This window comes from Mobula hypostoma, chromosome 12 (genome assembly GCF_963921235.1).
Source record: "Mobula hypostoma chromosome 12, sMobHyp1.1, whole genome shotgun sequence".
NCBI classification, from domain to species: Eukaryota; Metazoa; Chordata; class Chondrichthyes; order Myliobatiformes; family Myliobatidae; genus Mobula; species Mobula hypostoma.
In genome coordinates, this window is record NC_086108.1 from 9,515,254 (window position 1) to 9,535,349 (window position 20,096).

The window sequence follows — 20,096 nt, forward strand, 5'->3', positions numbered from 1 at the left end:
GTGAATCTGTAGAATTCATTGCCACAGAAGGTTGTGACACCCAAGTCATTGGGTATATTTAAAGAGGAGGTCGATAATTTCTGGATTAGTCAGGACTATGGGGAGAAGGCAGGAGATTAGGTTTGCGGGGGAAAGTGGAGCTGCTATGTTGGAATGGTGAGCAGACTCAGTAAGCCAAATGGCTTAATTCTGCTGCAATGCCTTATGCTCAAATACTTACTAATGGAAAATCAGATACATATCTGGATTAACTCAATATATCCTCCTGGGTTATATGTATGACAAAACTTTAGCAATCTGTCACATGGGGCACCACAGTAGCCGCAGATAGCAGAGCGCTATTATAGCTCAGGGCATTCTGGGGTTTGGAGTTCAATTACGGTGCCGTTCTGGTTGTCCTCCTTGTGAAATACGTGGGTTTTCCCTGGATGCTCTGGTTTTCTCCCACAGTCCAAAGATGTATGGGTTAGGTTAACTGGTCACTGTAAATTGTCCCATGATTCAAGTTATGGTTATTAGGATTCTTTAAGGTGTCACAGTCAGGGGTGGTAATGGGGATAAGCTCCCACTACTTATAAAATGCCCCCAATGGCGTGCACCTCAAATAGCCACTGACAACCAAGTCCAGCTCCTGATTTTCATGTGTGGCTTAGTTACTAAGCCTGGTGGAACTGTTTTTACTGACAGGAGAAGGGGGCAAAGGTGGGTTACTGATGCCTTAAAAACCTTGTGGCTGTACACACTCGTGGGGAAGTCTTTGGGAGTAAACCCTGAGGGAAGAATCTACAGTTGGAGTCCCTAAGGCAATCCTACATTGAGTTCAACGCTGACTGGCAACTCCTGCGACACTGTTGGTACCAAACTATATTGGTCTCTGGCATTCCTTGGGTTCACTAGATGCATTGGGGGGGGGGAGGAGGGGAGATTGCTATATGGGTAACAGCTTGCTCTCCATATTGTACTGCTCAGGCTTGCATATCTAGACAGCTAGGACGCAGTATCTACAGACAACCCTGACTGATGAAGGCCTCAGTCAGTCCTTTGGGTCTGTGGGGTTGCTGGGGCCGCATGGCTGGAAGGGCTGGAAGGGCCGACTCTGAGCTGTACCACTAAACAAATAGATACTAAATAAAAATAAAAATGTGTGGCGACCCACTTTCTGACACCCACGAACCGGCTCACGAAACAGCGCGCGCAGGCAGAGGGCAGGCCGCAAAAAGGGCGGGAACGGGAAGGCTTTAAAGCGGGCCGCGAAGTTTGAATAAACCTCTTTCATCGCAACTCCAACTCACCGACTCCGTGTGGTTATTCTAGCGCTGTGTGTAGCACATCGCTACAATTGGTGACCCCGACGGCCCAAACGATATTTGGACCAGAGATGACCGATGCCGCATCTGTTCACGCAGTTTCGTTACAACTGCCAGGCTTCAGGACGCTGCGACCCCATTTATGGTTCGAACAGGCAGAAGCACAATTCCACATTCGGCAGATAACCTCGGAGTCCACTCGCTACTACTACGTGCTGAGCTCCCTCGACCAGGAGACTGTTGCACAAGTTAAGGAGTTTATACAGTCGCCCCCGGAGGACGGCAAATACACAGCATTCAAAACCCTGCTCATAAGGACTTTCGGACTCTCACGGCGCGAACGAGCACGCCGCTTAATGCACCTGGATGGTTTGGGAGACAGGCCGCCGTCAACATTAATGAACGAGATGCTGGCCCTGGCTGAAAGACACAAACCCTGCCTCATGTTTGAGCAGGCGTTCCTAGAGCAACTGCCTGAGGACATATGCCTGCTGCTGTCCGACGCAGATTTCAGCAAACCCTGGGAGGTGGCGGCCCGAGCAGATGTGCTGTGGAATGCCAGGAAAGAGAGAGGGGCATCCGTCGCACAGATCACCAAGCCGCGTGCCCAACGACAGACCAGACCAGGCCCGGCAGCAGAGCCTACAAAACCCGGCGACGGGAGTGAGGAGCCCAATGAACAATGGTGTTTCTACCACCAGCGGTGGGGCACGGAGGCCCACCGCTGCAGACCGCCCTGCAAATTCCTGGGAAATGCCAAGGCCCAGCCGCTGCCGATCGCTACGGCGGCTGGCCATCAGGACAGTCTCCTGTACGTCTGGGACAAGCAGTCGAGACGCCGCTTTTTGGTCGACACCGGAGCGGAGATCAGCATCTTACCTCCAACGAGTTACGACACCCGCAACAGAGAACCGGGACCCACCCTGAGGGCCGCTAATGGCAGCACAATACGAACCTACGGCACCCGCACGGTGCGGCTACAGTTCAGCTCCAGCTGGTTCACGTGGGACTTCACACTGGCCGCCGTGGCCCAACCACTCCTGGGCACGGATTTTCTACGAGCCCACAGCCTGCTGGTCGACTTGCAAAGGAAGCGATTAGTCCATGCCAAGACTTTTCAAACGTTCTCCCTGGGTGAAGCACAGTTGCCAGCCCCACACCTGGACTCCATCACGCTGTCCGACGATGAATTCACCAGGGTCCTGGCGGATTTCCCATCAGTACTGACACCGCAGTTCACGGCAGCCATGCCCAGACACGGAGTACAGCACCACATCCCGACCCAGGGACCACCCCTCCACGCCCGTGCTTGAAGGCTTCCCCCGGACAAGCTCCGACTGGCGAAGGAGGAGTTCAAGAAGATGGAGGAATTAGGGATCATACGACGGTCCGACAGCCCATGGGCCTCCCTCCTTCACATGGTGCCCAAGGCAACGGGGGGCTGGAGACCATGAGGTGACTACCGCAGACTGAACGAGGCTACAACGCCAGACCGCTACCCTGTGCCGCACATTCAAGACTTCGCAGCAAACCTACACGGCGCAAGGATCTTTTCCAAGGTAGACCTCGTCCGGGGATACCATCAAATCCCTGTACATCCGGACGACATCCCCAAAACAGCACTTATCACCCCGTTCGGACTTTTCGAATTCCTCCGAATGCCGTTTGGTCTAAAGAACGCCGCACAGACTTTCCAGCGGCTAATGGACGCGGTGGGACACGACCTGGACTTTGCATTCATCTATTTGGACGACATCCTCATAGCGAGCAGTAGTCGGCAGGAGCATCTGTCCCACCTCCGCCAGCTCTACTCCCGCCTGAGTGAATTCGGCCTTACAATCAATCCAGCCAAATGCCAGTTTGGACTCGACACCATCGACTTCCTGGGCCACAGGATTACTAAAGACGGGGCAACCCCGCTGCCCGCCAAGGTAGACGCGGTCCGCCACTTCCCCCGACCCAACACAATCAAAGGCTTGCAGGAATTCGTGGGTATGGTGAATTTCTACCACTGTTTCCTCCCCTCAGCAGCCCGAACGATGCGCCCCTTGTTCACTCTAATGTCGGGTAAGGGCAAGGACATTACCTGGAACCAAGAGGCCGCAACCGCTTTCATTAAAACCAAAGAAGCCTTGGCAAACGCCGCGATGCTAGTGCACCCCAGAACGGACGTTCCTACTGCCCTCACGGTGGACGCATCCAACACAGCAGTCGGTGGAGTGCTGGAACAACTCATCGAGGGTCGCTGGCAACCCCTGGCGTTCTTCAGCAAACACCTACGACCACCGGAACTCAAATACAGTGCTTTCGACCGGGAGCTATTGGCACTATACCTGGCAATCCGGCATTTCAGGTACTTCTTAGAAGGTAGGCCCTTCACCGCGTTCACCGACCACAAACTGCTTACCTTTGCGTTCACTAAGGTGTCCGACCCCTGGTCGTCCCGCCAGCAGCAACATCTGTCCTACATCTCCGAGTACACGACGGACATCCGGCATGTCTCTGGAAAGAACAATGTCGTGGCAGACGCACTTTCCAGACCTACTATACAGGCCCTGTCCCAGGGGGTGGACTATGCAGCGCTGGCAGAGGCACAGCAGGCAGACGCTGAGATCCCCAGTTACAGGACTGCAGTCTCCGGTTTGCAGCTCCAAGACCTCCCCGTAGGCCCAGGTGAGAGGACCCTCCTGTGTGACGTAGCTACTGGCCAACCCCGCCCCGTCGTCCCAGCAGCCTGGCGCCGGCGGGTGTTCGAATCCATTCACAACTTAGCGCACCCCTCCATCAGGACAACCGTCCGGCTGGTCTCCAACAGGTTCGTGTGGCATGGACTGCGTAAACAGGTCAGTGAATGGGCCAAAACGTGTATGCAGTGCCAAACGGCCAAGGTGCAGCGGCACACCAAGGCTCCACCGCAGCGGTTCGAACCCACCCGTTGGAGGTTTGACCACATCCATGTGGATATCGTGGGGCCCCTGCCAGTGTCACGAGGAGCGCGGTACCTCCTAACTATGATAGACCGGTTCACCAGATGGCCAGAGGCAGTCCCACTCAGCGACACCACCTCCGAATCCTGCGCCCGAGCACTGATCGCAACCTGGGTAGCACGCTTTGGGGTACCGGCCCACATTACCTCCGACAGGGGCGCCCAGTTCACCTCCAGCCTGTGGTCGGCTATGGCCAGACTTTTAGAAACACAGCTACACCACACAACTGCCTACCACCCACAGTCGAACGGACTAGTGGAGCGCTTCCACCGTCACCTGAAATCGGCTCTCATGGCCCGCCTGGAGGGGCCTAACTGGGTGGACGAACTTCCCTGGGTCCTGCTCGGAATCCGCACGGCGCCCAAAGAGGATCTACACACCTCGTCGGCCGAGTTGGTGTACGGCGCGCCCCTGGTCGTCCCAGGAGAGTTCATACCAGCCCCAAGGGGGCAAGAGGAAGAACCCACAGCAGTCCTGGACAGACTACGGGAGAGGCTCGGTAACCTGGCCCCCATACCCACTTCACAGCACGGACAGAGCCCGACCTGCGTACCCAAAGACCTGCAGAACTGTAAGTTTCTTTTTGTACGACGGGGCGGACACCGGGCACCGCTACAGCGGCCCTACGAGAGGCCGTTTAAGGTGATCAGCAACAACGGGTCCACGTTCGTGCTGGACATTGGGGGGAGAGAGGAGGTTTTCACGGTGGACCGACTCAAACCGGCCCATGTGGACTTGGCGCAACCGGTCCAGGCTCAGGCACCACGGCGCAGGGGCAGACCTCCCAAACAGAGGCCGATCCAGACTGTGGACATTGGGGGAGGTATCGCCGGTTCTGGGGGGGCGTTATGTGGCGACCCACTTTCTGACACCCACGAACCAGCTCACGAAACAGCGCGCGCAGGCAGAGGGCAGGCAGCAAAAAGGGCGGGAACGGGAAGGCTTTAAAGCAGGCCGCGAAGTTTGAATAAATCTCTTTCATCGCAACTCCAACTCACCGACTCCGTGTGGTTATTCTAGCGCTGTGTGTAGCACATCGCTACAAATGTACATTTACCACACTGCAGTTCATTAAAGTGTGAATAGACAATAGACAAATTATTTTGATTACCCAATAAATAAAGGACAGACAATTTATCCACAAACCTGAGATTCCAATTGGTGTTCAGTCAGGTTCATCATCTCTTCATACGTTAGCTGTGAGAAGAGCGACGCATATTTGTGTAGCCGAAGACTTTTCAACCAAGTGGGCACATCTGTGATAAAAATGAGAAACCAAAAAATCTCACTTCAGAAACAGAGGGAAAACTATCATTAGTTGACGGACCTGTTACAATAAATAATTCAATTGTATAATAGCAATTATAGTTATAGAGTAGATACTGAAGTTTAGTTATCCACCTACTAACCAGTCACATCTCAATTTAACTGTCAACACCATTCACTACATTCATAGCTAGAATCCATCCAAATGTGTTCCAACACTATTACAACCCAACTGACCAGAAATTTGAAGACTGATACTCCCAAGAAAGATTTCATAATATATGCCAATAGATTATACTTACCCACAGGAGGGAAAAGAGAAAATAAAACACCCAAACCTCTTCCACAGACCTAACACAATTGATTCACAGAATCAACAAACAATGATGTTGCCGAGGCCACTGAATTTCAGCACGGAGGAATAACTGAGTAGGTTGGATGTTATGCTAAAACAATGCAGAACCAGTGTGGACAGCTTCACTCACCACAGCTCTGAACTGATCATTGAACATAACCTATGGACTCAATTTCAAAGACTCTACAAGTCATGTTCTCAGAATTACTTATTTAATATTATTAGGTTCTTTTTGTATTTACAGTTTGTCTTCTTTTGCACATTGATTTGTTTGTTCAAAGTTTAAAGTAATTTTTATTATCAAAGTACATAAACCTCACCATATATAACCAAGATAATTTTTTCGTGGGCATATTCAACAAATCTATAGTATAATAACCATAACAGAAACAATGAAAAACTGAACCAACTTGGATGTTTAACCAGAGTGTAGAAGACAACAAGCTGCAAACACGAAAAGAGGAAATAATAATAAAAATAAATAAGCAATAAATATCAAGAACATAAGATGGCGTGAGTCCATTGGATGTGGAAACATTTCAATGATGGGACAAGTGAAGTTATCCCCTGTGGTTCAAGAGCCTGATGGTTGAGGGGTAATTAACTGTTCCTGATCCTGGTGGTGGTGTCCAGAGTCCTGGGTGTAGTTTTCCATTGATGCTATTATACTACTTTGATCTACTGTAAATGCCTGAAAGAAAATGAATCTCAGGGTATTATTCTGTAACGTGCAAGTACTTTGATAATAAATTTACTTTGAACTTTGAAGAGAGTTACAGAGAAGTTATGCATCAATAACTTCGGAATCTAGATTTTACAGTTCATTTTAGTAAACACCATCTTGGGTCAATCCAAAGAATGTAGGGGTCCCAAACTAATTGAGTTTGTCTAGCTGAAGCAGAAAGCATCTTATGGTACTGGATGCGCTGTGACACACAAGGCTAGAGGTGAAAGGTTAAAGATTGGGATCAGGCTAGATCTTAGATAAGCAAGCACAGTCTGACTGATTATAGTTCATGGACTCAGCAACAAGAGGCTTGACATGGAGCATGCCGTGCAAGTGATGACTATTTAAAGGCAGAAAAAGTCAGTGATTACTTCTGCTTTAGTGCAGTTTTCCAGTAAAATCACAGTAACAAAACCAGAAAAATCAACAGACAGTTGAGCCCTTGTCATATCTAGCATAAACAAATCTGCATACTGTGAAATACCAAGTAGATAACCATCACAAAGTGAAGCTCTGTTAATGCATACATTAAACCTCTTATGACAGATTACTAACAAATTATACATAAGGAGAAAACTAGCAGACATTGGATTATGTATTTCCCCTTTTCGAGTAGTTAATGACTACTAGTTGATATTGTTATTGGTTCATTATTGCCACCTGTACCAAGATTGCCTTGCATACTGTTGAGATAGATCAAATCTTATCGTACAAGAGTTAGATAACAGTGCGATAGAAGCTGTCCTTGAACTTGGTGGCTTGATATTCAAATTTAACTCTTGCTACAAAAGTGCCTGTCGCAAGTCTCAAAATATGAGGCTGACAAAAATTCAAAGTACTTTCCAAGTATCACACATCAAAGTTGCTGGTGAACGCAGCAGGCCAGGCAGCATCTCTAGGAAGAGGTACAGTCGACATTTCAGGCCGAGACCCTTCATCAGGACTAACCCTTCCTTCAGTTAGTCCTGATGAAGGGTCTGGGCCTGAAACGTCGACCGTACCTCTTCCTAGAGATGCTGCCTGACCTGGTTCACCAGCAACTTTGATGTGTGTTGCTTGAATTTCCAGCATCTGCAGAATTCCTGTTGTTTACTTTCCAAGTATGTATACTTTATACAACCTTGAGATTTGTTTCCTTACAGGGAGCCACAAAACAAAGAAACCAAAATAAGATGGACCTTTGAGTTCACAATCTACCTTATTCTGACTTGGCACTTTGCTACTTACCTGCACTGACTTTCTCTGTAGCTATTACACTTTATCCTGCATTGTTATTGTTTTACTTTGTTCTACCTCAATGTTCTATCTAACTCCTGAGTGTCAATATCTCTGAGGACCTAACCGAATCAATGTAACTATGAAAAAGGCAAGATGGCAGCTATATTTCATTAGGAGTTTGAGAAGATTTGGTTTGTCACAAAACTACTACAGGTGTACCGTGGAGAGCATTAGGGCTGGTTACATCACTGTCTGATATGGGGGGGGGGGGGGGAGAAGGAGGCTACTGCGCAGGATTGAAGTAAGCTGCGGAGTGTTGTAAAATTAGTCAGTTCCATCATGGGCACTAGCCTCTGGAGTATCCAGGCCACCTTCAAGGTGTGATGCCTCAAAAAAAATGTGGCATCCAACAAGTACCCTCACTACCCAGGACATGCTCTCTTCTCATTGCTACCATGGAGGAGGTACAAAAGCCTGAAGACACACACTCAGTGATTCCAGAACAACTTCTTCCCCTCTGCCATTCGATTCTGAATGGACAGTGAACCCATGAACACTACCTCACTACCTTAAAAAAATATCTATATATACACATACACACACATAAATACTTACTGTAATTCAGTTTTTTCTATAATTATCATATATTGCATTGTACTGCTGCCACGAAGTTAACAAAGTAATCAATCTTGGTACAGACGACGAAAGTAAACCAATACCAATATCAGATGGAGCAGAAATAATTACCAAATGATTGAACACTGCTGAGCTTAAACTATACTGCATAAACACACACAGAAAAAAACTGGCCATCAACCATACACCAACTGCCACCGGCCAGACAGAGGCAACAACAGAATTCTGTCACCAGTCCAACACCAGCATGGAGAGTAAATGGAAAGTCAAGCAGCACAAAGAAACCTTTAATCAGCTTTTACATTAAATATATGCCTCATGCTTTGCAAAGCAAAATTACCACTGAAGTTTCAGAAGCTTTCTATTTGTTAAAATATTATTTTGAACTTTCAGGAAAAAATTCTCCACTGACTAAAAGTAATAAAGGTTAAAATCAACTTTATCTGTTGCACGTACATCGGAATCTACAATTAAATGCACCGATTGCACTGATGCGCAACATAGTCCATGAATATGCTGGGGGCAGGCCACAAATGTCACTATGCTTCTGACACTAACGGAGCATCCCTATAACTTACCAACCCTATCCTGTATGTCTCTGGAATGTGGGAGGAAACCGGAGCACTCTGAGGAAACCACATGGTCACGGGGAGAATAAGGACAGAGGTGGGAACTGAACTTGACTGCTGGTGCTGTAAAGCATTACGCTAGTTGTTATGCTACCATACTGCCCTAGTGCAAACACAGTATGCATTTGGTAGTTTTCATAGAGTATCTGCAACTTAATACTTTAGGAGTGAAGGGGTGGGGGTGAAACTGGAGAATGGAAGTGGAATGGGTTACATTTACAAGACATAGGAGAAAAATTAGACCATTTGGCTCATCAAGTCTGCTCTGCTATTTCATCATGGCTGATTCATTTCCTTCTCAGCCCCAATCTCCTGCCTTCTCCCCATATCCCTTGACTAATCAAGAATCTATCAACCTCTGCCTTAGCTACACCCAATGAATTAGCCTTCACAGTGCCCATGGCAACAAATTCCACAGATTCACCACTCTCTGGCTAAAGAAATTCCTCCTCATCTCTATTCTAAAAGGATGTCCCTTTATTCTGAGACTGTGTCCTCTTGTCTTAGATTCCTCCACCATAGGAAACATCCTCTACACATCCACTCTATCAAGGCCTTTCAGCATTTAATAGATTTCAATGAGATTCCCCTTTTCTTCTGAATTCCAGTGGATACAGGTCCAGAGCAATCAAACGCTCCTCATATGACAAGCCTTCCAATTCTATAGCTGGGGCCACCTCCACTCAGATTCAATCCATTCAGCAATTGTAAGGAGCGTCACAAAGAAATACCGACACTTCCAATGGAATAATTAGGTTTAGAGTAATCATAACACCTAGTTTAATTCTGATGTAGCAACAGTGGCAATATCAAACTGTATAGGCATGCATCATGTGGGAGTTGGGGGGCTTATTTGCCGGTCAAAAGCTGCTTGCACCGTGTCGGTCGCTGATTGTCCTGTTTAAAATTTGCAGCTGCTCTTTCCCATTAGTTGGCTTGTGCTCCATGGTATCGGGCTCAGGTTCTGTGCGCCTCGGGGGGGGGGGGGTAATAAGAATAGCATGGGAGATTTGGCCTCCCTGTCCTTTTGTCTACAGAGCACGCATTTTCACACAAGGTAGTGATCAGTGCTGAAGAACCATTGGGAAAGGGTGCTCCAAACTTAAAAGGTCTGCTCGCACTTCTAGCTAAGTATCTGTTGAATGCTTAGGTTTGTAGTTTGTGTAACTTGGGGGAAACTGAGATGTTTGGTCTAATTTTTACTGTTTGTAACTAAATGATTAATGTGCTTATTTGCAATCAGTGTCTCCTGTCTCACTCAAACCTGCGAACCTGCTTCCACCTTACATTTTGACACATGCTGACAGGCACAGAGGGAGAAAAAGGAGAGTGACAGAAAGAATGTGTGTATAAAAATAAATAACGGATGGGGTATGAGGGGGAGGTGGGGCATTAGCAGAAGTTAGAGAAGTCAATGTTCATGCCACCAGCTTTTGTTATGTCGTCCATTTGGGCTAATGAACGCCGATTTAAAAAAGCAATCATTTCTGATCATTTTGTTTTTTTTAAATTTTATGCAGGAAGGCAATGAAAGTAATTCATTATCTGCACTGATTCTGTTCATTTTTAGTCAATCGAAAAAACACTGGATAAATTCCTCCATCGAGAACTATTACAGTTTTATAGAACTGCAGCATTATTGGTAATATTCTAATTTGTTCTACATTTCATTTAAACGCATAATTAGTTACACTGCAAAACAGTAGTTTATCTTTTTTTTTGATACCTTTTAACTATTTTCACAAAGCTTCCATTAATTTCTCTCTACATCCATGACTGTGCGGCTAAGTACAGCTCAAATTTGCTAATGACACAACTATTGCTGGCTGAAATTCAGATGGTGTGAGAGGGTATACAGCAGCAAGATGTATCAGCTAACTGAGTGGCGTCGCAGCAACGACCTTGCATTCAATATCAGTAAGACCAAAGAACTAATTGCGGACTTTACAAAAAGTGTAAGACAAGGGAACACACACCAATCCTCCGGAGAAATCAAAAATGGAAAGAGTGAGCAATTTCAAGTTCCTGGGTCCAACATAAAGATGCATTTACAAAGAAAGCATGACAATGGCTATATTTCAATATCTCCAAAGATACTTGTGAATTTTCACAGATGTACCATACAGAGCATTCTAACAAGACTGCATGCACGGGGGTGGGGGGCTACCACACAGAATTAAAATCAACTAGACAGTTGTAAACTTAGTTAACTCCGTCATGAGCACGAGTCTCCATAGTATCCAGGACATCTTCAAGGAGCAATGCCTCAAAAAGGTGGTGTCCATCATTAAGGACCCCCACCATCCAGGTCATGCCTTGTTCTCATTGGAAGGAGGTACAGGAGTCTAAAGACACACACTCAATAAATCAGAAACAGCTTCTTCCCCTCTGCCATCTGATTTCTGAATGGACATTGAACCCAGGAACATTACCTCACCACTTTTTTATTTCTATTTTTGCACTACTTATTTTACTATTTAATAGATATACTTACTGTAATTCAGTTTTTATCCCTATTATCTGTTATTGCATTGTACTGTTGTCACAAAAACAACAAATTTCACAGCATATGCCAGTGATATTACACCTGATTCTGATAGGGGCAGCCACTTAATTGGGCTGTGATATGTCCCAATTAACCAGAATGCACTGTATTTACATTTATATATACATACGCGTGCACACACACATTTATACATACACATTCAAATGCCAGACAAATGAACAATGACGTAGAAATATAAACAGAACCAATAAACTCTTCTCGGGCTTCCAGCCAGGTACAAATATTAATTTTAACTGATGTTTTGATGACAAACTTTGCCACCTTCATCAGGGATGTTGCCTGGGCATGTCTAGTCCGGTGGTGTTTATACCTCTGTCATTCGTCCCACCTGATTGGTTAGACCTAATCCAACCGGATCCACGGTTCCACCTTGTTTACAATCGAATTCCAGTTCTTACTAAGAGTGAGACCTTCATCTTTGTTAACATTCTTTTTCTCTAATTTTATTTCAATGGCTTCCTTCATCAGGCAGTCCCAAAAACCACTGGTGTGGCACAGTAGTTTTGTGCCGAAGTTAATCCTATGGCTATTGCGAATGCAATGATTTCGCCTGGTAACACAAACTGATACACTGTACTCCTTGATGTGGGTTGGATGAGGGCCGATGGAAAAACCAGGAAACCTAACGAGGAGGAATCAATCAGAAGGAATGGACCATGGGGATATAATCCTTGATGAAGATGGCAGAGTTTGTCAGTTAAAATCGATACCTGTACCTGGTTGGAAGCCCGAGAAGAGCTTATTCGTCATATATGCCGGAAAAGCACAAGATCCTTTTTCATAAACTGAACTGTATATGTAAAATTTAACTGGGAACAGTTTATTAGGAAAGTGTTACAAATATTGGAGGGAATCCTTCCATGTTACCTGCTACATTCCCAACACTTGGGCAGAATCCATAGTAAGAATGGGATGTGGAATGGGATTGAGTAAGCAGTGGTATTCACTTATTTGGGTGCACGGAAAGAGAATAAAAGCTGCCTTAAATAATGATTGCAAAATATTCTTCCCAGTCCTTAAAACAGAGGCCAGAGCATTAAAGCAAAAAGGGCTACAGTGAAATAGGAAGGTGAAAAAAAAAGAAAATGAATAATAACTTTGCAATGTTTGTAAATACTGCGTTCTAAACAGGCAAATTACATAAATTCTGATTATTATTACTATAGGGAGGCACAGCAGCGAAGTGGTTAGAACAACACTTTACAGTACACCGCTGCCTGTAAGGAGTTTGCACATTCTCACCATGACCGTGTGGGTTTCCTCCGGGTATGCCCGTTTCCTCCCACAGTCCAAAGATGTGCCAGTTGGTAGGTTAATTGGTCATTGTAAACAGTCCTGTAATTAGGTTCTGATTAAATCAGGGGATTGCTGGGCAGCATGGTTCGAAGGCAGAAAGGGTCTGTTGTGGCACTGTATCTCAAATAAGGTTCCCAAAGACTGAAAGGTGACGAACTTTGTTCTGATAGGAGGGACAAGCTAGGGGACAAGACAAGCCAAGTCAGCTTGACATCAGCAGTGGGAAAGTTGCTGGAGGGAGTTCTGAGGGGCATGATCTACCAGCATTTGGTTACACAGAGACTGATTAGGAGAAGCCAGCACAGCTTTGTGCGTGGAAAGTCGTCCTTAATGATTCTTTGTTTTTGAAGAGGTGACCAAAAAGGTAGAGAAAGGAAGGAGAGTGTATGTTGTCTACTTAGACTTTGGTAAGACATTTAGCAAAGTGCCTGGAAGGTTAGATCGTATAGAATTGAGGGAGAGCTAGTTATGTAGATTCAAAATTTGCTCGGAGGTAGGGACCAGAGGGTGGTAGACAGAAGTTGTTTTTCCGAATAGAGGCCGATGACTAATGGTGTGGCACAGGGATCGGTGTTGGGACGCTTGTTATTTGTTGCTTATATAAATGACTTGGACGAGAATGTACAAGACTAGCAGATGACAAGAAATTAAGAAAAGTGACAGTGAAGGGACATTGATCAGTTAGGGAAGAGAGCAGAGCGAAAAATGAATTTCAAAACAGTTATGTGTAAGGTGATGCACTTTGGATAGTCAAACCAGAATAGGACTCATACCATGAATAGAAGGTCACCAGACAATGTAATGGAACAGAGGGACCCAGGAGGACTAGCGCATGATTCATTCAAAGCAGCTTCATAGATAGAGTGGGTTACATTTCGCAACTCCAAAACAAAACTAATTGGAAGAAAAACAAGGAGAGATGAGAGAATTTGTACATTTTGTTTTTAGGGTTTAAGCAAGGCATGTGCCCATGACATGGCTGTGCAATGATGCATGACATTCACATACTTTGTAGATATAACCATATTGAATTACATAACCAGTGAATGCTTAACTATACATGAAATTTACATGACTGAAATATTAAATACACACACTTCTATGCTTAGCTATTACTTCATCTCAATATAGAATGAATCTCAACATAATATTTTATATATAAATATACATATCGACATCCACAATTTGGTAAATTTTAAATTGCACCATTCAGGCCTAAAGATTTAATCACTGTGAAGGATTTCTTACTCTTGTGGGACAAGGCCTTTCCTGACAAGGGTGGTCACTCTGTTTGGCAGATGAGACTTGTGGCTGCGAAACAATCTCAGACTCTAGAGTCTCCTCCTTGATGGTTGTTGGTGTTGACTCCAAGACTGCAGGAAGTGGTTCTGACAGCTCTGGACATCTTTCTTCTCCTTTTCTCTCAAGACCTACTTTAATCCTTGCTTGTCTCACCGTCCTGGATTCTTTCTCTCTATCTCGATCACTTTCACATTTGTGTTCCCTTTCCTTATCCTTGGTTCTCTCATGATTCCGCTCATGGTCTCAATTCCGCTCAAGTTCTCATTCCAGCTGTTTTTCTTTCTCACGTTCCTTCCCTCTTTCACACCTTTCTCTTTCATGCTCGTGATTTTTCCATCGCTTTTCTCTTTTTCAACTTCTTGTTTTTCTTTTTCTTACCCTCTTTTTTTTCTTCTGGTTTCTTGTATCTCTGAATTTGCTAATTGGGAAATCAGGTCTCATTTATTCCAATTCATTTCCATAGCACTTGTGTTATCCTTCTTTCTTTTTCTTCTTTCTACAATGTGCATTTTGATCTTGAGAAGGTGCATTTAGTTCACTGGAGTATTTTCTTATTAATCTCTCTATTGCTCCCTTTGACACGGCACATAATGATGACGATGACTGCTCCCTTTCCGATCTTATCTCTCCTTTTGGTTTCCTCATCCACAAAATTGGGTGGTATGGTAGCGTAATGGTTACCACATCACTTTACAATACCAGAGTCCCATGTTCAATTTCGTCCATCTTTGATGGAAAGGTGCATTCAAAGGGCTACACCACTGTTCAATGTGTAAGGTTGTTCATGAGATGCTCTCAATAAGGTCCTGAATTTGCAGATAAATGGGACTTGTCCTGACTTTGGGAAAAGCAAAAGCTCTCCACAAAGATCTTGTCATCTCCACAGAAAGAACCTTAATTTCTAACTCCTGCAGCTGTCAGATATTAGTTCCAGGACATTCCAGGCAGCCAACAGCTGTGATATTAACAAGCTGACTGAACAATGAAACCAGCTTCAACACTACATTTGAAAGTGCCTGTTTTTAAAATCTTTTGCATTTTGACATATATATTGAAGATATTTACTGTAGTTCTGCAAAGCCCAGATATTTTGGTACACCACTAAAAATTCAGACCTCAAAGCTTTGTATAGACAATGTTGTTGTTGGGGTTCAAATAAAACAAGAAACAAACAAGTTAGCATTTGAATTAGAGCAAGTAGCTCAAACTTCCACAATAAACCACACATACATGAAAGCCCATGCTTTGGTTCGGAGAGTGACAATGGAAAAACTGAGTGCATTTTCATCATGCAAATAACAATTTGTGTAAATTCTTGGCAATTGTGCCCTTGTAAGATCAAATGAAATCCTCCATAAAGCTCTGGCAGGAGGGTGAACGTGTACCAGTCTACTGTGGGGGATGGTGGTGGAGAGAATCGGCAGCTTTAATTCCAAGCTGCTAACATATCAAAGGACCTGTCCTGCGCCCAACACAGAAATGCAATCACAAGGAAGGTATGCCAGTAGCTTCACTTTTATATATTGAGGTATGCCTTGTTACCAAACACTAACACATTTCTGAGATGTACTGTTGAAAATACCCTGATTACCATAGTCTGATATGGCAGTTCAAATGCACACGAATGCACAAAGCTGACGACAGTAGTGGACACAGCACAATACATCACAGGCATGTCCCTCCCCATCATTGATACTATCTACAGGAGGTGCTGCCTTAAGACAGCAACATCCAAAATTTGAGAAAGTCTGCAGATGCCGCAAATCCAAAGCAACACACAGAAGGCTGGTGGAACTCAGTAGGTCCCTTCTAGGTCTTGGCCCAAAATGTCAACTGTTAGCTCTTTTCCACAGATGCTGCCTGAACTGCTGAGTTACTTCGAACATCCAAAACTACCCACCATCTTCTTGCAAATACCACCAGGCAGGAGGAACCGAAGCCTGAAGTCCAATACCACAAGATTTGGAAAACAGCTACTTCCTTTCAACCACTTGGTTCTTGAACAACTGCCACAACTCTACTCGTTACAGTTCAGTGACACTATGACCATTTTGCACTCAAATGGACTTCGTTTTTTGTTCCAATTGTATTGTTTCTTGTAAAAGATATGTACAATGTCTAGTTTGGTTTTCTTGTGATAATGGCACTATGTACCTGTGATGCTGCTGCATGTTAAAATTTAAAACTAAGTTTTCCCACACATGTACTTATGCATATGACAATAAACTCTACTTTGATTTCATTTCACCTCAACAACTTCTATCACAAGCTGGACTTGCTGGTGGCCAATTATTTTAACTCTGATTCCCATTCCCGTTCTGACAGGAACTGCGGTCCATGTGCCACAACGAGGTCACTCTCAAGGTGGCAGGGTGTAGGAGCAAAACCTTCTGGGTAGCCTCCAACCTGTTGGCATGAATATTGATATCTCCTTCTGGTAAGCAAATTTCTCCTTTCCCCCACCCCCCCATCCCACACTTCTCACCTGCCTATTTCTTCCCTGAGTCCCCTGCTCCTTTCGCTTCTCCTATTGCCCCACCTCCTCTCCTATCAGATTCTTTCTTTCTTTCCCACCCACCTAGCTTCACCCATCACCTTCCAGATATCCTCCTTCCCCTCCCCCCACCTTTTAATTCTGGCATCTTCCCCATTCCTTCTCAGTCCTGAAGATGGGCCTGGACCCGAAATGTCGACTGTTTATTGTTTTCCATAGATGCTGCCTGACCTGCTGAGTTCCTCCAGCATTTTGCGTGTGACTTTATATCAAATTTAAATAATACCTCTTGTAATTATTCCCTTTATGTGGCCATAGCACGTTCTCTACCGGTGCCCAAAAAAAAAGGTAACAAGTAGAAATAAGCTCTAACTGTCAGATTTTAAACTAGTTTTAACTCTGGATGATACTTCATGATAACACCCACAAGCCTGGATGGAAAAGTCATCTACCTGATGTGGCAGCCAACTTTCTAATGCAGATTTTACTCTATTCCATCTTACCTTTCATTCCGCTCCCCTCCTCCTGAAATGTGTTGCGACTTGACCCCTGCTCCTCTGTCTGCTCACTGCCACCACTTCCAGAGGAGGCAATGCTGCTCTGTGGGGAGAGCGGCGCGTGGTCCGATGGGGCGTAGACTGCTCGGGTGCGCAGGTCATCTGGAGACATCCATTCGCTGACCACCGACTGGTTTGTCATATTGATCGGTGGTGTGAGAGAAACTGAGCGCTTCAGAGGGCTGTGGTTGGTTTGAGTTTGGCCTTGGAGAACTGAAATTTAAAAATAATATATTAATTTATAAGTGAAGAAACCTATCCCCTTATGGAATGAGAAAAGTGGAAAAGATGGTTTAGCTATCACTGGACAAGAAAGATTTTGCTTCTTGAATACTTTTGAGTGTATCTTATGGATTTCCCTATCACACACCATTTTTAAAAAATTGCCAATATTTGTTATTTCAATTCATAATTCAATTCAGAGTAACTGATACCAAGATTAAGGAAGGCATTTTTGTTGATCCACAAATCAAACAGGTCATTGATGACAAGCAAATCAAAGAAGTTCTAATGAGACTGGAGAAAATCACATGGAAGGCATTCAAGGATGCTGCTGAAAAATTTTTTGGCAACTACAGAGCACCAAACAGACTGACAACAGGCTTCAAGCATACAAAACCATGAAGTGTAACATGTCACTAAAGATTCATTTTCTGCATTCCCATTTAGACTTTCCCCCTACAAATCTTGGCACCGTCAGTGACAAGCACGGGGAAAGGTCTCACCATTACTACAATGTCCTTGTGAAACTGTATCAGGGCAACTGGAATCCATTAATGCTGGCTGATTATTGTTGGGACACTTAAGCCTCGGACACTGAGTACAAATGAAAATCATCAACAAAACATCTTTGGCTTAGTTCCGTCAGCACAGTTTTATGCAATTAAACATATGGGTGGTGACGATCTTTGAAGATGGATGCTGTTTTCCTATGACAGCTTTTCATGTAGATGTGCTCAATGGTTGGGAGGGCTTTACGGAGCTGGGACGAATCCACTATCTCTTGCAGAGCTTTCTGTTCAAAAATATTGGTGTTTCCATACCTGGCTGTGGTACACCATGGTTGTGCATAGTTATATACAGGGAGAAAATTGAAAGGCTGAAACACTCTATATGAGCTACTTCAACTGGGAAATGAACAGTATAGGGCCTCTGCTCCTCCCATCTATAGGTAGAAGTATCTAGCTCCTGTTAGGAGATAAGTTCGTGCTAAGAATTATATATATTCCTACCCCACAATCATCTGTACAATGTTCTTCAAACATCCTGCCTCAGTCAAGCAATCTCTATTCGAGCTGCTGTTCTTCGTGTCTGCAAATTTTGTGGCAATTTGCCCTGATTCTATGATGAACTGAATACCGAGGGTTTGGACCTACATCGACTGCTCCGGGGATTTGGATCCAAGGATTCAATTTGGTTCAGAATGCTGTTGTTGTTGCTGCTCAGTTCTATAGTTTACATAATTTCTATGTTTCTCCACTCTTCCTCTGAGGGGGTTGGTCTTTATTTTTTTAAATTGGGCTCTTTTGGGTTCCTTGCTGCCTGTAAGCAAACAAATCTCAAGGTTGTATAATTTATACATTCTTTGATAATAAATGCACTTTGAAACTTGTGCAGAGTGAAATGAAAACTGAGAAGTTGCCAAGAAATTGGCTGAGATTTGAAAGATACTCAAATTATGAAAACTTTACAAAATTATGCAAATTTTGATTTCATGATTTAAGTCATGTAGAAATATCATCCCCAAGACTACAAACATTCCAGAGAGGGCAAATTGACAATGTTCGCTTGCAAAGAACACCCACCATTACCTCAGTTTCATAAAACTCACTCCTTTCTTCCAACACTTCCAGCTGGATATTTCAATGGATGTTTTTAATCCAGTGCTAGATTATTTTCTGCATTTTATGTGGCAGAGTCTACAAACTCTTTAGAAAAGAAAGGTGCAAAGATTAATGAATAACTGATTATGAGCAAGAGCTCTTCATTGTACCATACCTTTGATATAAAAATGAGTGGGCCATTAAGGGATTGGGAAGATTTTAAAAACCAAATGAAAGCAATAAAAAAAAGCTATAAGGGGAGAAAAGATGAAATATGAAGGTAAGCTAGCCAATAATATGAAAGAGGATACCAAATGTTTTTCCAGGTATATAAAGAGTAAAAGAGAGTGAATATTGGACTGGTGGAAAATGACACTTGAGAGGTGGCATCAGGGGACAAAAATGGCAGATCAACTAAATAAGTATTGTGTGTCAGTTTTCACTGTGGAAGACACAAGCAGTACCCATCAAACCCATGATGTCCACACCAAATACTATGCTGAATTAAACTAGGTTGGGCTGTACATGATTCATATCAAATTTCAAGATTGTTAAATGTCATTTCCAGTAGACAAGTGCAAAGGAGAACAAAATAATTGTTATTCCTGATCTGATCCAATACAGCACCAAAAAAACCACAAAAAGACAAAGAATACAATAATAAGAAAACATAAATAAGATAGCTTCCATATATAGACTGACTGCTTGTCCATAAAGTGATGCTAGGTACAGGAGTGTCTGTACATAAGGTGACTTGACAGGAAATTATGAAGCTGTGGTGGTTGGGGATGTGGAGGGGTGAGTTAGTGAGTGGAGGTGTTAATCAGCCTTACTACTTTGGGAATGCAACTGTTTTTGAGCCTGGTGCTGGTTGCTACATAGCCTCCTCCCCGCTGGGAGTGGGACAAACAGCCCCTGACCAGGGTGAGTTGG

General features: G+C 44.3%; 1 protein-coding gene across 1 annotated transcript in view; it reads right to left on the reverse strand.

Annotated features, from left to right (window-relative positions):
- LOC134354610 (protein Smaug homolog 1-like) overlaps positions 1-20,096 on the reverse strand; it is a 130,074-nt gene that overhangs the window by 37,074 nt on the left and 72,904 nt on the right. The window contains exons 4-5 of the mRNA XM_063063617.1: positions 17,287-17,553; positions 5,441-5,550 (exon numbers count right to left, since the gene is read on the reverse strand). Of these exons, the coding sequence (XP_062919687.1) occupies positions 5,441-5,550; positions 17,287-17,553 (377 nt within the window). The remainder of the gene's footprint in view (positions 1-5,440; positions 5,551-17,286; positions 17,554-20,096) is intronic.